This window comes from Caloenas nicobarica, chromosome 2 (assembly GCF_036013445.1).
Source record: "Caloenas nicobarica isolate bCalNic1 chromosome 2, bCalNic1.hap1, whole genome shotgun sequence".
NCBI lineage: Eukaryota > Metazoa > Chordata > Aves > Columbiformes > Columbidae > Caloenas > Caloenas nicobarica.
Window position 1 is genome coordinate 116,212,394 of NC_088246.1, and position 23,867 is coordinate 116,236,260.

Consider the following 23,867-nt stretch of genomic DNA (forward strand, 5'->3'; position numbering starts at 1 on the left):
AGTGATGCTATCCTTATGCCAAACAAATCCAGGGCCCTAATTTACTGAACCACTGCAAAGCACGCTCAGAACAATTCCCAAGTGCCAATACTTACATGATTTATATTTCAATTTAAATAGCCCAGAAGGATCATCTGCCTTCTGTAAGGACTCTGCAAGGTCACTGGTGGCTTTCTACAACAACGGAGCTCTGCCGTGTAATTGCCACAGTGCGGGTGCCACGAGCCCTACCTGCAGCCCCCTGGGAGGACAGTGTATTTGCAGGCCTAACGTCATCGGTCGTCAGTGCAGCCGATGCCAAACTGGCTACTATGGATTCCCGTTCTGCAAGTGTAAGTACATACTCGGACTTATTCAGCGCCTGACCTGACCTTTTATTTAATTCTGCGATTTCACTGCATAGGTACTGCAGCCTTACTTTTCTCCATAGGGCTTGATCATATGAGAGAGAGATCATATGTTTGAGCCACCTTACATGTTGCATAGCATAGCTTTCAGTTTAATGCAGAAGTAACCCCATTCCCTTTAAGCACATCTAGTTCATTATGAACTGTGCCTTCACATGTGTTGTCTGATCAGGTGTAGCAGGCTTACAGTTTTATTGGTTAAAATTCATATTGCCACTCTTTCAGTCAAATGGATTATTCTGCACTGACCGCTAAATCATTTGTAAGTTATTACTGTTGTATCCCATTTTGTACCTTCAAGATTTTCCATAGATAATCAGAGACATAGCATGCTTAATTCCTCTTTTTCTGGTGCTATTCTAAAAAATATCGCCAGATTTATAGATTACACCAAGAGTCTTCAGCAGCTTTCCCAGATATTATACTCTGTTTATTACTGTTAATTTGTAAAAGTGGTGCTCTTCACACCAGAACTATTTGTTGTTGAATCCTTGGCAGTTTGGGGAAATGATAATAATGCTTGTGGTGAAGTTAAGCAACCAATCTGTGGAAAAGGGCTGGGGACTAAAGCTACTCTTTGAAACCACCATTAGAGTCATATGGTTGGTTTCCGTGACCATGAGCTTAAAACTAGTGAGAGAAAAGAATCATGTCCTTTATACATACAGATTGTATGTGTTTGCTTCAAATGTAAGTCTAGAGGAGGACACAAAAATGATCTGGGGACTGGAACACCCCTGCTCTGGGGAAAGGCTGAGAGAGTTGGGGTTGTTCAGCCTGGAGAAGAGAAGGCTCCGGGGACACCTTATTGCGGCCTTTCAGTACTAAAAGGGGCCTATAAGAAAGACGAGGACAGACTTTTCAGTGAGACCTGCTATGACAGGACAAGGGGTAACGGTTTTAAAGTAAAGGAGGGGAGATTCAGGCCAGACGTGAGGAAGAAATTCTTTACAATGAGGGTGGTAAAATACTGGCCCAGGTTGCCCAGAGAGGTGGTAGATGCCCCATCCCTGGACACATTCCAGGCCAGGCTGGACGGGGCTCTGAGCAACCTGATCTGGTTGAAGATGTTCCTGCTCATTGCAGGGGGGTTGGACTAGATGATCTTTGAAGGTCCCTTCCAACCCAAACTATTTTATGATTCTATGATTCTGTGATTGTTGGCTGAGATGTGATTGATTGTACAACTTTTTCTTTGACCTAGTATGCAACTGTGGGCAGCGTCTTTGTGATGACATGACTGGTAAATGCATTTGCCCTCCACAAACTGTGAAACCAAAATGTGAAGTGTGTGAGAAACATTACTTCGGCTATCACCCTCTTGCTGGCTGTGAGAGCTGCAACTGTTCAGAAAGAGGAGTCATTAATGTGGCAAGCCCAGAATGTGAAAAAAACAACGGGCAGTGCAAGTAAGTTTGGGTTATGTGCATTATAAACAATGTACGAGTGTCTTGCTTCACCATTCTTTTCAGGTATTTGGAGGGGATGAGGGAAACTCATGATGATGAATAGGGATTTAAGCAGTACGTGGCGACAGTGAGAACTCGTCCGTTTCAGGGGTACCTGCAATGTTTAGTGAAAATGTGGTTTGTGCAGGTAAATAATAGTGGGATTTGAGATTCCTGGGGATGCATTCTGTTTGCCAGTGACGTGCCATGTTGCTCATGGTAAGTCACCAAATCTGTGTCTGTCTCATATGGCTTATTCAATGTCCAGTTAGCAGCAGACCTCACATCAGAGCTGCTGACTTCTGGACATGTGCATCATTTGTAATGGTGTACCTTATCTCCCCAATTCTTAAAACTTTGCATTTGACCTTCCACAGTCTGCCTAGGTTTAAATCTAATGATGTTTTTAAGTACTATAATGCATGAATGTCTTCAATGAATTTTGAAAAATTTTAATGATAGGTGCTGTGTGTATGGAAAATACGGTTCTGTTGGAGCTGCAGGTGATAACTACCCTTAAAATAATCCCTTCTATATGATATATGCTTATTCTTCTGTAGGTTAGCATGCTGAGATGAATTTTTTTTTGTTTAGTTTTATTCTCATATTTACATCCTCTAAAATATGTATAGCATACAGCCACAGCCATAGGGAATGTTCCCATATTTAGATGCTGTCATTATTAGTATAGTTGAACATTTCTATTATTTCCTTGGGAAAATCAAGTCCTTAAATAATGAGTACAAATACTTGATAGCCCATAGGTTGTGTAAGGCCTTGGTTAGTTTAGTTTGATTGGTTTGGCTATGTTTTTGCAGGGTCCTAACAAAAAGAAATATCGTCCTTCCTGCTCTGCCATTAATCCTGTAAATTCTGTAATATGATAGAGGACACTAATTTTCGGAGAGTGCTCATATTATTTCCTGAATTTAAATTTTTTTCCTGAGTCTGTCCTTTTGGTATGGAGTGAATAATTTTCTTACCCCTTGGGCAAAACAGGAATCTCTCTTCATATTTAGAAAGTGTAGCATATTCTGTATCTCTTGATGCACACTCACTCTGATTAGTCTCTGCTTTCATTTTCCCTGTACAGTTCAAAATAAAAATAAAAATAATACTATGCAAAAATAAATAATATAAATACTTCAGTTAAATAAAATTTAGTACTTCAAAGAAAGGCCTTAGCACATTTCAACTCGAGTAAAATTGAGGATAATGTTTGCAGAAATAGTCACATTTTTCCATTTCAGTGAAAAGCTGTATTGCCTGGTTATAACGGTGATATTTTTCATGTGCAGCCTAATTAGAAATATCAAAGAAATGACAATTTATGGCAAAAAGATCTGAAGCAAAATTTGACATTTGCCTTTTGGGCTGATTGCTGAAGTGTATAGCTAACTACTACATTATGATTAATACTTTTCCGTCTGTGGATTACATGAAGTTCAAAGTCCCCATCCAGCTCCAGTTGTCTGTATGTGAGGGTAATGCATTCAGAGAGACTCTGGGAAGCTTTGCCTGTTGTTTGGTGAATTGAGTAACTGCTTTCATATATGCCATGAGGTGCAGTCTATGTTGTCTGCATACTTCAACTGTTTCTTTCCATTAAATTTGTAGTGTTAGTGCACATATAAATTTGGTGCTGAGAGCCAAAGGACACTCCACTGACTTGCTGGACTTTTTAAAACTATCTCACCACAACTGCAATGTAAAGATGTGGATGGTGGTGGCGGCAGTCATTCTTTATCGATGGATTCTTACTCTCTTGAAACCTCCTTTGGGCTGGTACAGACAGTTTGCTGGCACAGACAGGAGGAAGAGAGATTATCAGACCTATATTTTCACTAGTTTTACCCGACTGTGCAAATTTGTTGTAAAGGTAGGATGAAGCAGCTGCTGCCACTGAACAATGTTCTCTCTTACCTCAAGCCTTGTTCATAGTTTGATGTTGTTTTTTGGTGTCTTCTGTACTTCCCCTAAGTAAACCCAAGACATCCAGCCTCCACTGTGAGCAAAGTGGATTTTGTCCTTTGTGAACAGTTATAAACTAATCCAAGCCTTGTGGCAGGTTGAAGTCCCCATAATTATTCATATGCCAGGGATTTTCCACCTCTATGTTAGCAGGTGAATTCCTTGAGAAATGCCCAGTCACATCTTCCAGCTATAAATCATCTTCCAGCTCCGCTTCCCTGTGTACAACACCCATGTTTCACACCTTGCTGTACAGAGAGAGTAGTTCTGCTCTGCAAGCACTGTATAGCTGTAGGAGTCTAATTCCCTTGTGAGCATTTATAACCTTAGAAATCAAATCCATTCCTAATCAGTTCCACAACCGTATAAAAACTCTCACCATTGGAATCAGAGAACAATACTAACCTGCTGCTGAAAAAGTGATGAAGTTGTGTCATAGCCATGCAAGCACTTCAGAGATCCACCTGCCTTTTGCTTTCATCTTCCCTTCCTTGCTGCATTCCTGCCTACCCTCTTAACTCCCTCCTCTGTGTGTTTTTGTTGATAAAGATGCAAACCGGGAATAAAAGGACGGCGGTGTGATCAGTGTGCTCCTGGTACTTATGGTTTCCCAAACTGTGTGCCATGTAACTGCAACAGAGATGGAACAGAACCAGATGTTTGCGATCCCCAGACAGGAATTTGCCTCTGCAAGGTCAGATAAATCAAATTACTTCTGCATTCACAAGCATCGTTTACACATCAGTGACTGTTTTGTGCTTAATGGGGGGAATGAAGTGAGTTTATAATGTAGTTTTCAGTAAGAATTAAATACAAAACCATCACACTTTGCAGTATGTGCACAGATTATCACAGTAGCAGTTAAATACCATTTTTGATGAGTTCAATATCTGTCAGTTTTACAGGCACTCTTAGGCTTTGCAGGGTGTTGCAGTGCTGCAGAGCGGATGTCCATTGATTCACTGAAGCAGTCTGTACCCTGCACACATCCACTTTATGCATCTGTATCTTGACTCTTGGATGTTAACCAGGTCCCATGCTTTTTTTAGCCATATTATGTCAGTTGACATTTCACCACATCATTATATCCAGGAAATCTTCTTTTGTTCTGTTCTGCATAATTAAATGTGATAAATGTGAACTTTCACAAGTGACCTTTTATACTGTAGATTTGGAAAAGCCAGCAGGAGGGTTTTGGCAGGGAAGTTACCAGCTGTCTCTGACTAATATTTATTACTTGGTGGTTCACTTTATAAACTGGAAAGACAGCTCATAACTAAGTCTCCAAGAAGCCAGTTTCATTTGCATGTGGAATACGGTGTATCCAGACAATCACACATTTTCATTCATGTTTCCATAAATTTAAATAATTATTCTTTCAGAAGATTTGTTTTATGTGCAGGAGGTTTTGGGGGCCTCACCAAAACCAAAAGGCAAACTCTGAGATTTCTTTCAATTATGCTTTAACAGGAGAATGTTGAAGGTGCAGAATGTGATATTTGCCGACCAGGATCCTTTTATCTGGACCCTTCTAATCCCAAGGGATGCACTTCTTGCTTTTGTTTTGGGGCAACCAGCAACTGTCGCAGCACAAATCATCGTAGAACCAAGGTGTATTCAATCGTTTTTTTCTTTGCTCTCATGAACCTGCATTTATTCCAAGGACATGTCGTATTTCTTCCAAAATTGAAAATATATTTTATAAGTTTCTGAGGAGGAAAAATATTCTGCAAGCAATAGTGCAGATGTAGTGCAGCCTTGTTAAAACGCAGGTGTAGTGGGAAAGTGCCTTTCAGCAGAAATGACCCTTTTCACCTGTTTGTTTACAAATCACTAGCTGGACTGAAGCTGAGCTGGCCATCTATTGCTGTGTCTTCAGACACTTGTTCATCATTAAAGTCAATGGTCTCCTTCAAGATGCTTTGATAAGCACGTGTCATTTTACATGTCTATATCACAGATGCATTTTGAAACCTAAGAGATGTGTGACAGATTCTATGGAGATTGTAAAAACTGTCTTTCTTCCCTCCCTACTAAAAAGACATGACATCAAGTGTGAGAAAAGAAGACAGGATTTTAGTAGCATAAATAAATGGTAAGATGGCTGAAGACTGAAAAAAAAAGCAACAACTACCTGAAAAAAATGCAAGAGAAAGTGAGAAGCAGAGCCCTAGAATGATGGATGAGGAGTTTAGGGTTGAATGTTGACTAGATGCAATCCAGGTTGTGGCACTTCACTGTTTACAAGCAAAGGATGAAAAACTGGCCTTTTTGAAGTCAGTAGCAAACTTCCATTTGCTTTAGGAAAGTTTCCTCTAGTGATTACTTGTCCTCACAAAGACTGTTTTTGAAAACATGTCTATCTTTTTGTTTTTGTTTTATTGCTCTGGCCAGCCAAGGTCAACCCACCACAGAACTGTTCTGGAACATACGCATTATGCTTTCTTACTCCCGGCATAATGATAAATACCAGGATGTATGGTCTTTCACGAAACAACACCCATGAACACAAAATGTGCATTAAAGAGCCAGAATGTTAGGCTACATTGCCTGCCTCTCCAAAATATCTTGCCATGTCCCCTCTCTCACAGTTAACCTACCACAACAGGTCTTCACTCTGTCTTTTAGGTTATGCCCCTATTTTGATTTTGCAATGGACTTACAAAAGCACCTCCAAATTGTATCCTTGGGTTTGTGTACACAATTCCTACTCACCTCCAGAAGGGTTATGACTTCATGTGACTGAAGATGGAGTTGAGGTTGCAGGTGACAAACCAAATACCTCCATCCCAAGTAGCTTTGGCACATCCATCCCACTTAAGCTCTCTTTTGAGGTCATTGCAACATCCACTGTGCAAAGACTTCAGACTGGCTCTGAAGTCATTGAATTTCATGCTAAGGGAATTATAGAGGCTAAATAATTTCTCTTCATTACTTGGTGCTGGTAAAGTTTAATAAAGCGTGAGACAAGCTTTTATTTCCTTTATGTATTTTCATTAGTTTGTGGACATGAGGAACTGGCGCTTGGAGGCAGTGGATGAAAATATTGACATTCCAGTCACTTTCAATCCGGTCAGTAATAGCGTAGTGGCTGATGTTCAAGAATTGCCTGCTTCAGTGCACAGTTTGTACTGGAAAGCACCACCATCTTACCTGGGAGAGAAGGTAAATGACACCCAACTCATCTGTTTTAATAACATGTCTTTATCAAAGATGCTGGCAAAAAAATGGAGTCTTGTTGGTTTTCTTAGATACTTTTCTCCCTCTTCCCTCATGAGATTTGTCTCTCTCTTGTCATGCTAGGAATCACGACATTTGACTTTTGAATAGAGTATTAAAATTATAAATCAGTAATACCAAATTAATCATCTTGGTGGGTGCCATGGTCAGGAGCTATGGTTCAGGGAGCTGGTACCTTCAGCTGCTTTTCTGAAAGACAGAACACATAGATCTTGCCAATGTGCTTGAATATCCCTAAGACTCCCTAGAGTACCTCCTGGGCACATTTCCAAAAGAATAAAAGGTGATTACATGCTCAGTGGCACACAAGAAAAACCCCAAACTTTTGCTTTCGATATGTCGCTTGGGAAGAGCAACACCTGGTTTTCTAACCTTTGTATTCTTTGAAGTGCTTGCTGCTCTTTCTACTCATGCACGGGAGCAGTCCCTTGCTCACCACTAACATCCATCAGCACTTCAGCCTGAGGATCACAGTGACCAGGAGGACTTTGCTAGTTGTGGCTTTCAGGCCCAGAGCCCCAGGTCTTCTGCCTGTGTTGACGGCTGCTGGCCAGTTGTAGGACACACAGGCTTTTCAGATGCAACCCTACTGTCACACAAGTGAAAACGAATGGGATAGACACTAGGGCATTTAAAATGGTACAAGTTTTGAAGTTCCTCTTAGTGCCCTTTTTAAGGACTAGAGCAGTATTTTTCACCCTGCTCTCTTATGCTCAGAGGTAAATTTCAGTTGAACAGCACGTTTAGTGAGGGTGCTTTTTGTCAATGTTATAGAGGTTCTTGTTTCAATGTCTGCAACTTATTTTTCAAATAAATTTCTTGATAAAGCACACTTTATTTGCTACAATGTTAAACCAAAAGGACTTTTGTTGTTCCCACAACAAAATATAAAGCAGGCAATTACCCTTTTTTAAGCACAGCTGTTAAGAACAGTGCTAAGAGTTTTGTGTTGAATGTCACAGTATCTAACTAGGCATGCCATGACTTGCTTTTATTTACCATGACAACACAGTAAATAAAATAGTTCTATTTTTGGCCCTGCTTTTACTGTACACTGTGTGTAAGTGTATATTTTGACACCGGCTGTACTGTAGTAGCGAAAGTACCCCCCAAAATGCTATCTTGATTCTAGCTTTAGAAGCTCATAAATTAACCAGTCATTCATGTTATTACATTCTGAAAATGTCATATTTTGGTCTACTTTCAGTGATACCTGTTTTTGGAAAATGTGAACAAGGTCACTCAATATGATGAGGATATAAATACTGTTTTCTATTATCTTAAACCTTTTAACTAGTTACTCTGGAACATTAATATTTAGCAGAGTATATTTCCTGTCCCCTCTCTGTCTTTTCTTTGCAAAGTTAAAAGGGAATCAAATATAAAACCTACAGCAGTGCAGAAACTAACAGGCATTGAGAAATTCAGATCACATCATCCTCATTTTCTGCTTTTGTGTATTTTAACATTCTATTTAATAGACCACTCTTAATGTTAGAAAATAAACACTGTGCATATAGAATACAGAGGGTAGTTTACAACACCAATATTTTTCCATTAAAAAAAAAATCATTAAACAAGCAGTAATATAACAGCTGGTCATATGGTGCAGTCCTGAAATGTGTGTTAAACAGGAAATTAGCTCTAACTTAAATTTTCTTATATTTTTTAAAAATATATTTATATGGGGTTGTTTTGATTATGTTGGCAAAATATGGCCAATGTTCCAAATGATGCTTTTGAAAATGCAGTTGGCTAAAGATAATATCATTAATTATGGTCCTGTGATCCAAGGAACAAATTTAGGACTGAGATGTCTGTGTTATGTTTGTAATTCATCAAAGTATGTGGGAAGGGGTAGAGTGAAGGCTGGTGCTTATCTGCAGAGCACCAAAACCTGACAAAGCTGTTCTTCTTCCCACATCAAAACCAATCGTAAGCCATAAGAGCAAAGGGTGCAAGACAAAGTAGTATATATGTGGCAAAACACCTGATTTCACCTAGTACCCACAAACTTTCTTCATAGGCTCTTCTTGGAACAAACGCTGTCTGGGCAATTGCCTGGAGCTTCTTTTCCTCTCAATATGTTTCAAACTGAGTCACTCATACATGAGCCCGGGAAGCTGTTGGTCAGATGATTCAAACATACTCACCTAAGTCTTTGTTTCGGGCAGCAGCATATGTATTTGGTTGGGTTTGAGGCCACCTGTGGTGGAGCCAAAAGAAGTGTAGTTTCAGCCGAACGTACAGCAACGTTCTGTTTACAACAGAGGTGATATCAGTAGAAGTCCTGTCCTTCAGGAGGTGGAGCAAAGATTTCCTGATTAGATTCATGCTTGTAGTAAGGTTGAAAAATGCTGGCATATAAAACCCAGCTTAGTCTGACTTTTCCTTTTTATCCATGGCTGTTCATGTGGTGTATTACCACTTTTATTGTCAGTCTAATATCAGCTCCTTGATGAGCCAAATCTGTTCTGTAGAGTCTGGGGAAGACCACTGTTCATGTGAACATGTGATTTCTCCATGATCACAGATGGTGCAATCCCAGATATGAAAAAAAAACCCCAATGCAGGTAACCTTCCAGAGCACAGGTACTGCTCAAAAAGTGATGCCAGATACACTAAGTAAACAAAATTTAAAGAATTTTCTTCCAAGGAACACATATTTTTATATTTGGACTAAAGAACAAAGAGTAAATATAGTATTTGCAGAACTGGAAAATGGGGTAAACTTGAATACAAAATTATATTAATATTGAGCAATAGCGCAGTCAAATACCTCTGGTTTTTGTGCATTTTGTTATAGCTTTCTTCGTATGGTGGCTTCCTAAGTTACCAAGTGAAATCTTTTGGCTTACCTAGTGAGGGCATGGTTCTTCTGGATAAGAGACCTGATATACAACTAACAGTAAGTTTTGAAACTTTTTTATTTCAAGCAATAACAATACCAGGATTTTCTTCTGTTACATGACAGCTGTGGCAGATTTTGCTCCTATAGTGTGCTTAACTTTTATAGCAACTTGCTGCATTTCTATTAACTACATTTTACTCAAAGCCATCAACACACCTCTCTTGCCAAAGTAACATATTATTAAGCATAACTAACTTGAGAGCAAATGAAAAGATAAAACAGATTTTTTTTTTCTGTGAAATGCACCTGTGGAAAAAAAAAAATTAATGCCTTGCACAGTTGTCAACAAGTATGGCCTCGGCTCTGCAAAACGTGCTGGATTCCATATGTAATTAATCTTGCTTTTTGTGAGAATTTTCTTCAGCGTAAAATGAAGTATAATTATAAGGCTTCAGGGGACTGAAGTAAAAATGCGGTTTAGGTTAACAGTTTTTTAATTTAACCACTTTAAGGCCAAAATTGAAATCTTTTACAGTTTGTTGAAATTCCTAAGGGAGTGGCTTTGTTTCTTCAGACCATCAGAAATACTAACTCAATATTCTAGGATTCTCATTGGGAAACTTGTCTCATAAACTACTACAGTAGTATCCAAAGTGCACCAGAATGTCGAGTCAGAGTCCCTGTTCCTCACTCCCTTATTAGTCTTATTCCCCTCCTCTTGCCAGCCACAAATTTCCAAGGCAAGCTCTAAAGATGATATCAGGAGGCAGCTCCTTTTCTGAGAGAGTGTGGCAGCAAAGGAGACTGAAAACACAAAAGTGCTTTTACTCAAAAGTAATAACTAGTTCCTCTGAAAACTGGTAAGCAGTAATTTAATTCTCTTGGTGTTTTATTGGAAAGCAAGGTTGTTACTAGGCAAAAGCAGTGAAAACTCTGCTGACTCGAACACAGTGTTTGCTATACCACTTCACTGATGAAATGATACACGGTTTTCCTAGTATTACCTAAGTTTTCATCCCCCCAATAACAGTATTAATGTGCTTCAGCAAATTTTTACCATAAAGAGTAGTGAAACATCAGTGTTATATCCTCATTCTTACACAGGGCCAGCAAATGAAAGTTGTTTACATGGATCCCAACAACCCACTGCCTGACCGTCAATATTATGGCCGTGTGCAGCTGGTTGAGGTAAGAAATGAAAATGGAATGACCTTCCCTTGTCTTCCCAGTGACACATAAATCATGCAGGTACTTTGTGCAGAAATGCCATATAGTTGATAATGTTAATGAATATAAACTTAAATGCTGCAGATCTTAAATAAAAACTTTATTTTCTTTCTTTCCTGCCACATTGAACCTGGGTTCTGGTTCGTGCCACTTAATTTTAGCACCTCTAAGTCAGGCATCTTGTCCAATCTAGCCCGTAACACTCCCTCCAGGGCCAGTGGAGTAATACTGGAATCAGTCGTCAATGGAAGATGATTCATTGCAGCCCCAGACATGTACTTAATAGGGATGGAATGAACTGTTATCTGTTTTCCTTGGTGTCTAGGTACCTAGTCTTGAATGGGTATCCAGCATTTAGGTAGCTGAAGTGAGCAGGGTTCATTCCTACCTTAAATCTGTGCTCAGAAATTCAAACCAGGTTATTTCCGTCTCATGCATAGGCAAAAAATCAAATGTTTCTTCATGCCAGATTTCATTTTCAGTAATGCTGTGTCTATTAGTAGGAAGAAAACATGTGAAGGCAGCCCTCAAAAGTTAGATTTGTAGGACTTCACTTACTCTTAAAAATAAAAGCATTTTCCTCCACTGTTTTGTGGTTTGGTGGGTGTTACCTCAAAGAAATTTGGGTGACTGGAGAAGAACCTATATGCTTCTTCACTTTTTGATACCTCAAAGCTGTATGTATCTTGCAAAGTACAGGCTACACCCCTTTTTATGGTAATTATTGCTGTGTTCACATTCATTATATTTATTTTCCTGACCTCTGTTTCACCCCACACCATTTGGCACTGTAGGGGTCTGTTCCACACTTTTTTTTCTCCCTTTTTTTCTGTCATCCTGTCTTCTTTGCAGATCCTCTTAAAAAAGAAGCAGCTGGGTTGTGCTCATTTTGTGCCCTTAATGTGCAGGGAAACTTCAGGCATGCCAGCAGTAATAACCTTGTATCCAGAGAAGAACTGATGATAATCCTGTCTCGACTAGATGGTTTACACATCAGAGGCCTTTACTTCACGGAGACTCAGCGATTAACCCTTGGTGAGGTTGGGCTGGAAGAAGCCACCAGCATGGGAAGTGGCAGCGTTGCCTACAGCGTAGAGAGATGTTCCTGCCCTCCGGAGTACGCTGGTGACTCATGTCAGGTAGGTAGCGTTTGCCTCTGTGCTGTACCATTATCTTCTGTCTTGCCTACAGCTATTCACACTGGTTTAGTTAGAGGAACAGGCTGGTTATTAAAGTAATTAAACATGCTTCTTGGAAGCCACTTTCAATGGCTCAAATACTTTCACTGTCTAAGAAGCACTGTAGGGTTATTCAACTTGTGATTGCTTTTGTGGAGCTGTGAATGTCATTTTGTATGTGTAAGGCACTATAATGAGGGATTCTCCTGTGATGCCCTGTGACAGGCTGAATAATCTCAGTTGGTACTTACTTTAATGCAGAGAAGGTCGGAATTGACTTGATCACAGTCTGTGAGACTCTACACAGTGGAGAAGATTCCTGGTGTTCCTCATTTTAGCAGGGTCTAAGGGAAGTAACCTGGACACAGATAATTCTGGATACTTTCCTATTTTTATAGGAAAATGTTTGAAAGCTGAAGTTAACATATTTGCAAAAAACATTTGGAGATATTTTTATGAAAGATAATATAAGCATTACAAAGTAACACTGTTACCTGAAGAATGATTGAAATCCTAGCTACAGCTGTATATCTCATCCCTGGTGCTGGTCCTATAGCTGTAATTCTTTTGGTTGTCACTTTGCTTAGTTTAGAGCTTGACTGTTCCCATGTGTAAGCACCCAAAGCAGCAGAATAAAGTACTGGAGAGATAAGCAGTGTACAAAGTGCACAAAATATGAGGGATTATTCTGTCAGAAAATGGTTGAGGGTTACCATAAAGCAGCAATTGCTGTACTAACCCTGCAAACATTTTTGAAATGAGAATGAAAGTATAATTTCTAGACTGGAGCAGCTGCAGAGAGACTGACCAAAACAACTTTTATGGCTGGCTTGTGTCTCATGTGTGCATGCACTGCTCAGGGCAGCTCTTCATCCTCTGTCAGATACCATTTTGGAAGTATTTCCAGAAACGTGGGTTTTTTTGCATACATTTGATGTTCTCTGCCACACACAAATTGATGAGCATTGACTGAAATTCCTCCTGCCATCCCATTGCTTTCAACAGACTGCCTTGATAAACTAAACTGTTGGGGTTTTTTTTGTATAACCTGGTAGAAGTACATAACGAAAGGAAGTGATCAAGACACTCACCTGGGTAGTTCATAAGCCCCGTATGTTTATGCAGCGTTACTCAGGCAGTGATTTAGTGCTCTAATCACCAAGCTCTGTCTGGCTGCCTTAGGTGGGGTGGAGGTGATGCCTGCCACACCCTGACTTAGGTATATATTGAGCTACAGGAACTGCGGGGTTACTTGTTAACCTCAGGAACGGTAATGTGTGCTGTACAACTTGACTCATGGATAAAGTTTAAAGGTGGGGCCCATCGCAGTGCAGCGCCTCATTAATCTGAGTCAGAAGCTGGAGAAGAAGGGTGAGTATAAGAGAACGAGCGAGCGCCAACAGGAGAGCAGCGTATGTTCGCACCGGAGCTAAAGGAGAACGATGGCCCAAGCACGGAGGCCGAGGAATGTAGGATGGCTGGTTGTCACGTTAGTAGCCCTGGGGCGTTGTTTAGCACAAGATATGCAACAGAGGCTATCGTATCCTCACCTGCAGGAGGGCAGTCAGCAGCAACAAGTTCAATGGGATTTTTACCTGAGACAGGTAATTTGCTCATTTTCCCTTCCTCTTGTATGTCCTTTTTCCTCTTTGTTTTTAAATGAAGTAATTTGATAATAAGTTATACACTACTTAATATAAAAGTAATAAGAAGGCTAATCTTCTACCTCAGAGTAATTTGCTAGCAAAAGTGTGTGCTAGAAGTTGCTTTTAAATTGCTGTTTACTTGAAAACAGCCAGCCTGAACTCCAAAGTATTTTAAAGTGCCTAGAGCTTTATCTTCGTCTGGAATAATTTGTCAGTATCATGAATGCTGCTTCAAAAACAAAGTGCCCACATACTCCAAATGTGTTGTTTTAAAGACAGCATAAATAGAAAAACAAAAAGCTGCACAGATTTTTTCCAAATGCATTTGGATATATTTTTAAAATAAGTGACTCATTTTGCTCTCCAAAACAGACTTTCAGTAAATAAAATTTGCATGCATTAGAGCCTATATTTTACTTAGTCATGCTGTTTAATGTATTTCAGGCCCTGTTTCCTTCAGAAGCTGTGGATATTGGCTCTCTGCTGTTCAGGGAACTTATTCACTGTTTTAAAAATATATCTAAAGGATTTCAAGTGCCTAATCAAAATTCAGTCCTCGCTCACACTGAATTCATTATTAAAAGCTCTTGGTGATACTAGTATTGTGCTTTTTTTTTTTTTTAAATTTAATTTATCCCACATGTTAAGAAGGCAAAGGTGCTACTTGCAACTGTTGTTTAAACAGCAATAACTCAATATTCCTTTTGGGATCTGCTTTGGGAGAAGTGATTTTTTTTTTTTCTTGGTAGTTACATGGTTGATAAATTCATTTGTTAATCCTGTCCCTGCATAAATACTTACACCTCACATCACTGGGACATGTTTCGAGACACCGTCCTGCAAACCTTTTTGGTCTTCAGATTAGTCTCATAGGTCTTGGTGGTGCAATTGCTATGCGAAAAGTTTTATGGCTTTAAAGTTCATCTGTCGCATGTTTTCTGAATGTCATCGGGGCCACCCCTAATGGTGAGGTAGAGGTGAGGTAGAGGTGCAGTGCAGAAGTAGGTTGCTGGAGGCAGGAACCTGGAAAGTGTCGGTTTCGTGGGGGGCACAGCCTTCTCCTCCCTTTCATATAGCTGCTGATCTTCCTTGCACCACACCAGCCTAGTTACTAGTCAGAAGGACCTAGGAGTAGAAAGGACAGATTTATGTCCAGTCATTTTTGTTGTGGTTGGTGTGCCAGGAGGATGCTGAGCAGAGAAGGTGGGCATGAATTCTTTAATTGCTCTGTACACGGGAAGGCTGCCTGCCCAGCTAGAATTGCTTGTACTTTCCCTACCCTTGCACTTTCCGTGCCCATGCCAAGGAAGAACGTGGTTTTAACATATTAGTTACTACCTTCCTGGTGTAGGCTAACAAACTTCATGTCTCTTGCTTCATTCATAACGTTCCTCTGGTTCAGCTCTCTATTTAAACCTGACTTTGATATGACAGGCTGTGCTCATGCTCCTGTGCTCACAACAGCTGAACATTCTTCTCATGCTTCCCAGATCTCTTGGACAAGCCTGTACTTAGAATTAGACTGCTCTGTGTGTTTCATAAGATCACCTACCTCTGTCTAACCATGGCTTTGTATAGCTCCAGGTAGAGTTGTTGTGGAAGTCATGATGAATTCGTGTAAAAGAGATCTCATTAGAAGTATTTCCAAAGAATACACTGTAATTAAATTAATATCAAGATTTCACTTAACCACTAGCTAATATGTGAGATTTCCATGTGTTCTTCTTTGAGAACACTGTAGTGTGAATCTATATTCAAATCTTTTTCTGTGGTTTAAAAATCATATTCCACACCTTTGTACATAGCCACAGGAAATGTACTTTGCTCAGAGGTTAGAGTCAAAATGATGAAATCCCCACTACCACAAATTGTAGAGCCCAGGGTTCAGACGAAACTACTTCAGCTCCATTCATTGCTATTCACTGTGTTTAAATACTCATGATTTGAACAACAATACAGGCTTCAACAGTATGGGCTTAGAAGAGTTTGCAAGGAAATGTACACCTCCACTACTGCTTCAAAATGACAAACTATTTCAAAATACCCTTCCCATAACCTGTAAAACTTTCTTTCCACCAACACTCACTGTTTTAATTCTCTCTGCTTATTGTCTAGGAATGTGGCCTTGGATTTTATCGTGAGAATAAAGGATTATTCACCGGACGCTGTGTCCCCTGCAACTGCAATGGAAATTCGAATAGGTGTCAAGATGGTACTGGAAAATGTATTGTAAGTAAATACTAACATTCAAGAAATGAATTTTTTTTTAAAGTGAAAAAAACCCCATTTATCTTACTGCATCATAGACTACACAGTATTCTTAAACTCCTAGCAACTTAAGCTAATTCTTACGTGCCTCATTCTCTATATCTTGTACTGTTAATAAACATAAGTTTCATACACTTACATGCAAATTTAATGTAACTGTGGATGATTAGAATAATTTGTGTCCTCGTTTTTGTCATCTTCTTTCTCCTATAATTTTTGTTAGCTCATGGTACAAAAAAGGCATGATAACAGTACATATGTGTTTGCAGTTATTTATAATAAATATGGGTCTTACTGTGGCATATGCGGTACTTAGTTTTATACATATATACTAGGGTTTGCCAACACTGACAAATAGCACATTCACGCATAGCATAGCCTTTGCAGAATCTCTTCTTTAATCAGCATCAGTAAATCTCCACTAATCTTAATTTACAGCTAGATTAATTTAAAAACATTGGAGTAAATGAGAAAAAGGGGATAGATGGTAGATTAATTAGGAAATTTCAGCTGTTACAGAAGGTATAGTGGGGCAGATTATGCTCCCTGGCATACCATATTAAACCCCAAGCCGCCTCCCGGGAGTGGATCAGTCCTCATGGCAACGTAAGCGTGACATTTGGCCGACTGTGCTTCTCTGACTTATATCCATTATGCTTCTTTGAACAGTTTGTTCTGAAAAATTCCCACTTAAAAACTTTTCACTAATTTTTCACTTACTGTGTAAACAAGAACCGTGCCAACATCTTTCATGGTCTGTCTTCTCTGTTATTTCTTCCTTGTTCGTGCTGCATCCGTTCTGCCTGCGGTGCATTCCTGTGCGTTATGTCATTCCCCTGACTTTGTCTCCGCCAACCCTCTTGCTTTAATGGAAACATATAAACCAATTCTGCACATTCTGGGGGATGACTTACAGGCTGCTGCTTTGGAGAGGCAGGGCAGGCCGTGACAGGAAAGTGCTGCAGCAGAGCTATAAAGATGAGGACATTTTACTTCAGATGAAAATTATAAAGGGGAAAAAAGAAAATGCAAATTTTTCTTTTACCTCATGAAGTATGTGATTTAGGATTGTCTTTAGCCTCTCCTTCTCACAGCTGGATTAACTTTCAGATAGATAGAGCTAAATCAACACTTGGCCCTGGGACAAAATTTAGGCCAAGCGAAGTCATCCAGGATAATGTGGTGAAAAATGAAAGCCCAGAGGGCCTGTATTTCCATCATGAGCCAAGAAGCAAGTTTGTCTCTGTGTAGAGGAGCCATGGAACAAAGACCTGTAGTGGTGCAGAGAAGACAAGGAGGCTTCCCAATGTGGAGCTGTTAAGTTTCACATCTGAGGTGCAAATCTTGCTCACGTGGCCTCCTTCTTCCCGCTCCTCACCTGGAGCACTGGACCCCAGTACCTTCACATGCAGCGTCTCTCCAGTGACAGCCTCCAGAGAAGGCTTTCTGAGGCTGAACCCAGGCTGACACTTTCCTCCATGGCAGCAGTGCAATGCTTGCCAAGCCAGGCGGCACCTGTCCCACTGGGTGCTGGTGGAAGGAAAGGGGTGCAGTGCTGCGCTGCTGAAGGTGGAGGGGAACAAGGTGCAGGAGGAGATGGAGAAGACAGAAGAACTGCTTCTCCTCTGCAGGGGAAAGCTGGCCCTCTGCCACAAGTCGGGCTTTGTGTCCTCATGGTCCCTGCCATTCCTTCTGAAAGGCAGGTTCTCTCAGCAGCAGCATGACGCTGAGACTTGCTCATCCCATGACAAGTTCTTTCATGTCATGTAACCCCCGTGTACATAGGTATTTCTGTTGCGGCCCTGACACGCTCTGTTCTGGCTTCCTTGTACCATCCAGGTGCATATGGAGCCACCTGAGAGTTTTCCTTTCAGAGTTGTCAGTTCTTGGCGGTCTGGAGATGCTGTGACTCCATGGTTGTCCCTGGCCCTGTGAAGCCTGAAGGAAGACCCATGAGGGAGTTGCTGCTCTGGCTTCATTCCACCGTGCCTTGGGAGCACAGGGTTAGGTTCTTCAGTCCTTAGGCGCCACATAGCAAGAGGAAGAGCATGCCACATTGGGAGTGGCTTATATGTGAAATAACTTAAACTTTCTTTGGCAATATATGGAATTTCCTCAATTTCTATAGAGAAGCAATTCAAACAAAAGCCAGGAGATAAACTTCGGGAAAGGTTCCTCCAAGCTGACACCAATGCAATTATTTTTGAAGACCTCTCTTTTACTCTTTTTGCAGTTTAATTTATTTTTCAGGATTATAAAAACGTACATTAATTTTTCAGAAACCTTCTGAATTTTCCATGAAGGTTTTTTGGGAATATATGCAGCAGCTTTTGTAGAGGCTGCATTTTAAAATGATTCTTTTTACACACATTGTGTGTTCATATTTCTTTAGCTTCCCCTAGCTAAATGGCCCACACGTGAACTGGAGCTTTCCCTGTTCTTCCCCAGAACCTTTCACAAGTGAGCCACAAATTTAATTCTTTAACCAAAACAAAACCAAATTAGGGGTTACTACCTGCAGCAGCTGAGGGAAGCGCTGTTGATGTGTTTGAGGGAATCTGAGTGTGAAGAAATGTGGAGGAGAATGGAGCGTGAGAGGAGATAGGTGAGACAGAACTGTCTCATTTGCAGGGAAAAATGCTACTCTGCTGCAAAACATGGCAGTAGGGCCTTCAGCCATAGCCCTAAGCCGCCAAAGTCCATGAAATGGGAGTGCGATCTGCTCAGTGATTGTTTACAGACAATTTCCCACTTTCTCTTTCCACCTTTCACTTTATTAGTACACCCCCAACTCTGTGGGACACTGGATCAGTATGTTGCACACTGAAGAAAGCAGTTGTAGAACTTGGGAGTGTGAACGTCTCTTGAGTGTTGGTCACATGGAGTTTTTATGGCTGATCAAAAATGTATTTGAACAACTTTTATTTTAAACTAGCGTTGCTTTAGGTAATGCAAAAGCAACTTGTTCATCTTCTTCCTATAGTGCATAAATGTTTGTGACAATTGCACAGCACCAGGAATAGGACTGTTTCTAAAATAAAATATAATTACCAACAATTTTATCATCGAAAAAGTGGCTCAGTTATATCAGATTCAATTGTTTTCCCAGCCTTTGCTCTTCATTATTTATTCCAGTTTCCCTAGATAATTAAAATTACATATACACTGGAGAAAGTACATGAAATTAAATTCTGATCTGAATCTACTAAGATAAATACTTTTTCTATTAATCTCATGGGATTTTTTTAAGAATGTACTTGGACTCAATTAATTGCATGCTTCTAAATGACATCTGCCTTCTAATTAGTGTTAAGATGCAAAATTTAAAGTTCCATTTAAACATAGTAACTTTTAATTGAAATATCATGACATAGGGAGTGTATTAATGGAATGTTCCCTAACAAACTACGTATCTGATTTGGTTTTTTTAAAAAAGATATTTAATGCTGCTTATTTATCTGTTACTTTTCCACAATAGTAAGTGAATCATACTTTCTACAATTTAGAGAATCGTTGGAATCAATCTGTCCTGGTCACGAAGGCAGTTTGGCAAGAAATGCTTGGTTATGTAGAAGGAAAAGACATATCCTCTGAGTAGATTGGCTATAATTTAAAAAAAAAAGCCGTATTGAGTGGTAAAAAGCTGTTAACTCTCTTGCTTGTTTCCTTTTTAAGAACTGTCAGTATAATACTGCTGGGGACAAATGTGAGCGCTGTAAAGATGGTTATTTTGGAGATGCCACTCAAGGTTCCTGTCGAGTGTGTCCTTGCCCTTATACAAACAGGTACAGTAAAAGGTCATGGGTAGTTAAGAGTAAAGAGGAGAGGAAGAAGAAAAACAAAACAAAACTACCACAGCAGGATAATGATCTTTTTCTGTATTTTCATATCACCCCAAATGGTGGGGTATCAGATCCATTTGAGGCATGTTAGGCCAGCAGTAACTTGGTGCTCTGCCTCATGGCATTGCCTTTTTTATTAAGCTGCGTATTCCAATTCTCACTCAGTTCCTGAACCACAAAGACACACTGCTCATTGCCTGGGAGACCACGAGGCAGTTGTAATGGGCTTATGTATAAAACCACCAGTATCTCCTTCATAGAGAGAAATACGGGATGAAAGTCTTTTCCCTTACTGGGCACAACCAGAATCTTTCTTGTTTGCTGAAATGCAAGATGTGAGTCAATTAAACAAGCCTTTTATGTGAATTCAGAAAATTTAGTAGGATGCAAAAATAATATAAAAGCACTGAAGTTGTTAAGCACCTATCTAGATTTCTGAAAGAGTGTGGTTGGTCTTCAGGTGGATGCTCTGTTTGAAGAGCAAACCTATTGAGCTAGAAAAAAATCCATTTCATTGGATCTAATAAGGTTGCCAGGCTTTTAAAATTGGGCAGTAAATTGCATTTCAAATGCACTGTATGTTTAGCCACATTGTCATCATAGGTCAGTTGTGAAAGGTGAAACGTGTTACGTAAAACCAAATATATATTTTTAAAATCCCTAACCTATAAATTACTAAAGGCACCACATAGCATTTGCCAGGTGCATTAGCAAACACTGAGTAGCCTTAAGTGAGAGATTTACGCTATCAGACAATAGGCACATTTTTCATTTATCAGAGAACTCTGATAGATCTGGTTTTGACAGCATTGGCCTCTTCTGCAGGTGTTTGCCTGAGGCTGACCGAACATATTTGCAGTCATCTTTTGCTTTAAGAGTGATGAAATACCTAGGGAGACCATAAACCCGTGCACTTTCATAAGCCGCACATTAGGGTGGTAAATACCATTCCTGACATAAGAAATGCATCCCACCTGGCATTATTGGGGTTGACAATTTTCCACCTAGTCAAATTATATGTGATTCGTAGTGCAGACACCTGTCTTTGATACACAGACTTGTTTTATGCAAATGTTCATAGATTAAGAAATGGAAATAGCAAACATTCTAAAACTCTATTCTGCCTTAGTTAAAAACAAAACAAAAATCCCCACAACCTTAGCTACATAAAAATATCCTCTAATGTTTCCACCCATAAAAAATAAAAAAAAAAAAAAGCTATCTAAACAGGAGGAAATGTTGTCTAGCACAGGCTACTGATTCTTGCCTAGTAGGATAAAATAGCTACCCAGACTTGTTTTATTTTACAGCATCACTGTTAAGGTTTATTTTAGGCATTCCTTTGGGTAATGAACTATTATTCTCAGTCCAGAGGGTCAGGAAATTACTATTTTTTAGTCTAAGGGAAGAATTCATTCAAAAAATATGAAACTTCAAATAATAAGCCACAGCAATTTATGTAGAGGCAATTAAATTAGCTGAGAAGTAATTTGCTGCTGTAAAACCTTTTTAATTTTAAAATAATTTAACTTAATTTAGCCTCTAGAGTGTAAAACCTCTTTGACGATGTGCTCACAATAATATTTTTGCTGCTTCTCAAAGATTTGCAACTGGCTGTGTGGCAAATGGTGAAGAAATTCAGTGTCTCTGCAAAGAAGGCTATACTGGAGTTCGTTGTGAACGGTAAGTGACTTGTTTCTCAAGACCAAGGTTTTTGAGAGACACCATAAAAGGGGGTTATGTCTGTGTTGGGTAATATATGGACATATGCGTATGCATACTATGCACATGCTTAAGGAGTGTTTATTTATAGGAATAGCTGCTAGTGTGGTGCTATAGTGTAATTCTAGATGTAAACCCAACACTCCCTGGAGAAATGTAAACAAATCTCCACAGGCTATTTAGTAACTGCACAGTTGAACCAAAAAAGACAAGAGTGAGCCTCTTTGCCTAAGTGCCTCGTGCCTTGCCTCATCCTGCACTCATTCTGGTAATAATGACTCCCACTTCATTAATTTTTGAGTTGAAAACTTTTTCCCATTTCCTCCAATGTGGCTGGTGGTGCTTCAGTGTTCTTAGTTATCCAACAGCCACCACATAACATTTAACACCATACCTTTCATCCCAAATCATTCTGGAGCATACAAACACAACACTGAAGCCACCTTATTTGCTAGAACATTGCAGCAGTTTGGCAAAGCACAAGAGGAACAGCGTGGCAGTTTTGGGCAAGCAGAGGAAGCAATTTCACTGAGTTTCAAATCCAGGGGAAATTTAAGCATAATGGAGTGGTGTTACCTGGTTCGGAAACTCGAGGCCAATAAGTCGTGATGTCTCACCTGAAGACAGTAGCTCCAGTAGCACACTGTCTTGTGCTTCAAGACTGTTACCTTTGGCATCTAAGCTGCAGATCATAGACAGATTTTCTCTTCCTGATCTAGCCGTGCCTCAGCTGCTCACCATGGCTCATGATGCTCACCAGGACCATCATGCATTACCACCCCTGTAGATCTTACAACAGAGTGACTTCTAGGAATATTAGCTAGCCAGCTGGGACAATATATTTTACCTATAAAATGTTTAGAGATCACTCACACAGAGTGCTTTGCTGGCAGATGGCAAGAGAAGGTGTCACCCAGCAGAAGGCTGACAGTGTCATTCAGTGCCACTGCTGTTTGACATGTCTCACATGTGCTTGCACTATGATCCTCCTTATTATGTGTTTTCTGGTGGGATGGTGTGGTTTGCTGGGCTAGGCCTTGTCGAATTCTCTATGTATGTATGTATCTGTGTGCATTGTATTTTTTTCAGATTAAGTGAATTATTCCTGTATGAGCATTGTGGGAGTTCTTTTATTTTTAGAAAAAAAATCTGCACTACTTGGAAAGATGTTTTTATTATAGTGCAGAGGATACTGTAAATTAAAAAGAAACTCTTTTTGTCTAAGTCAAGACATGGAATCAAAAGTTCTTGAAAGTTTATTCAGGATAATAACTGGCGGTTTTTGCCAAGGGAAAGTATATTTCGCAAAAGTAGCTTCAAATATTTAAGAAAAATTATTTGTATCTCTTTATCTAGCTGTGCTCCAGGATATTTTGGAAATCCACAAAAATATGGAGGCTACTGTCAGAAATGTAATTGTAATAATAATGGACAGCCGGCTAGCTGTGACCACCTGACTGGAGGTACGTGAGGGCCTATGAACATGGAAGGGAGCGTTGTTTTCTCTCTGGGAAGCAGAGAAGGAAGGTATTTAGATAAGTTGAACTGAAGGAAAAATCTAGACTTATAAGAAATGTAGATAATTTTTAACAAAAATGTAAGTTTTCCTTAAAACATAACACCATGGTAAGACAAGGGCTATTCTGAGTCATTGAGTTCATCCTTGTACGCCATTTTATCATGTATTTCCTTTCATAAATACTAACAATTTTATTTTGTTTTTCTATTTCATGGGCATGTTGTCAAATGCATTATGGTTCCTCTTCTGCCATGGTTAAGTCATATCTTGCCAGTCTGTGATACGAACTTATGAAACTGAGCAGTCTCAGTATGCCTTTTTAAAATGTATTTGGGACACATTAGTGACATCTTCAGAGTCTGCATCAGGCACTGCCATCTTAGGTACCCAAGCTGTGTTTATGGTGGAAGTTAGGACCTGATTCAGGAGGCTGCTATGCCCCATCGTGCAATCTGAGACATCTGTGACTCTCCCAGTATCAGTCACACGCGTACTCCACTACTAGTAAGCCTTAGAAGAATTTTATACTACTAGCATGTATTTGGTTT

At 39.8% G+C, this 23,867-nt stretch overlaps 1 protein-coding gene across 1 annotated transcript in view; it reads left to right on the plus strand.

The window, feature by feature from the left end:
- The window catches only part of LAMA3 (laminin subunit alpha 3), a 117,067-nt gene that overhangs the window by 64,284 nt on the left and 28,916 nt on the right, over positions 1-23,867 (plus strand). The window contains exons 32-43 of the mRNA XM_065627294.1: positions 121-332; positions 1,612-1,816; positions 4,376-4,520; positions 5,297-5,437; positions 6,827-6,991; positions 9,873-9,974; positions 11,022-11,105; positions 12,053-12,283; positions 16,084-16,197; positions 19,912-20,021; positions 21,681-21,761; positions 23,157-23,263. Coding sequence (XP_065483366.1) covers positions 121-332; positions 1,612-1,816; positions 4,376-4,520; positions 5,297-5,437; positions 6,827-6,991; positions 9,873-9,974; positions 11,022-11,105; positions 12,053-12,283; positions 16,084-16,197; positions 19,912-20,021; positions 21,681-21,761; positions 23,157-23,263 — 1,697 coding nt within the window. The remainder of the gene's footprint in view (positions 1-120; positions 333-1,611; positions 1,817-4,375; positions 4,521-5,296; positions 5,438-6,826; positions 6,992-9,872; positions 9,975-11,021; positions 11,106-12,052; positions 12,284-16,083; positions 16,198-19,911; positions 20,022-21,680; positions 21,762-23,156; positions 23,264-23,867) is intronic.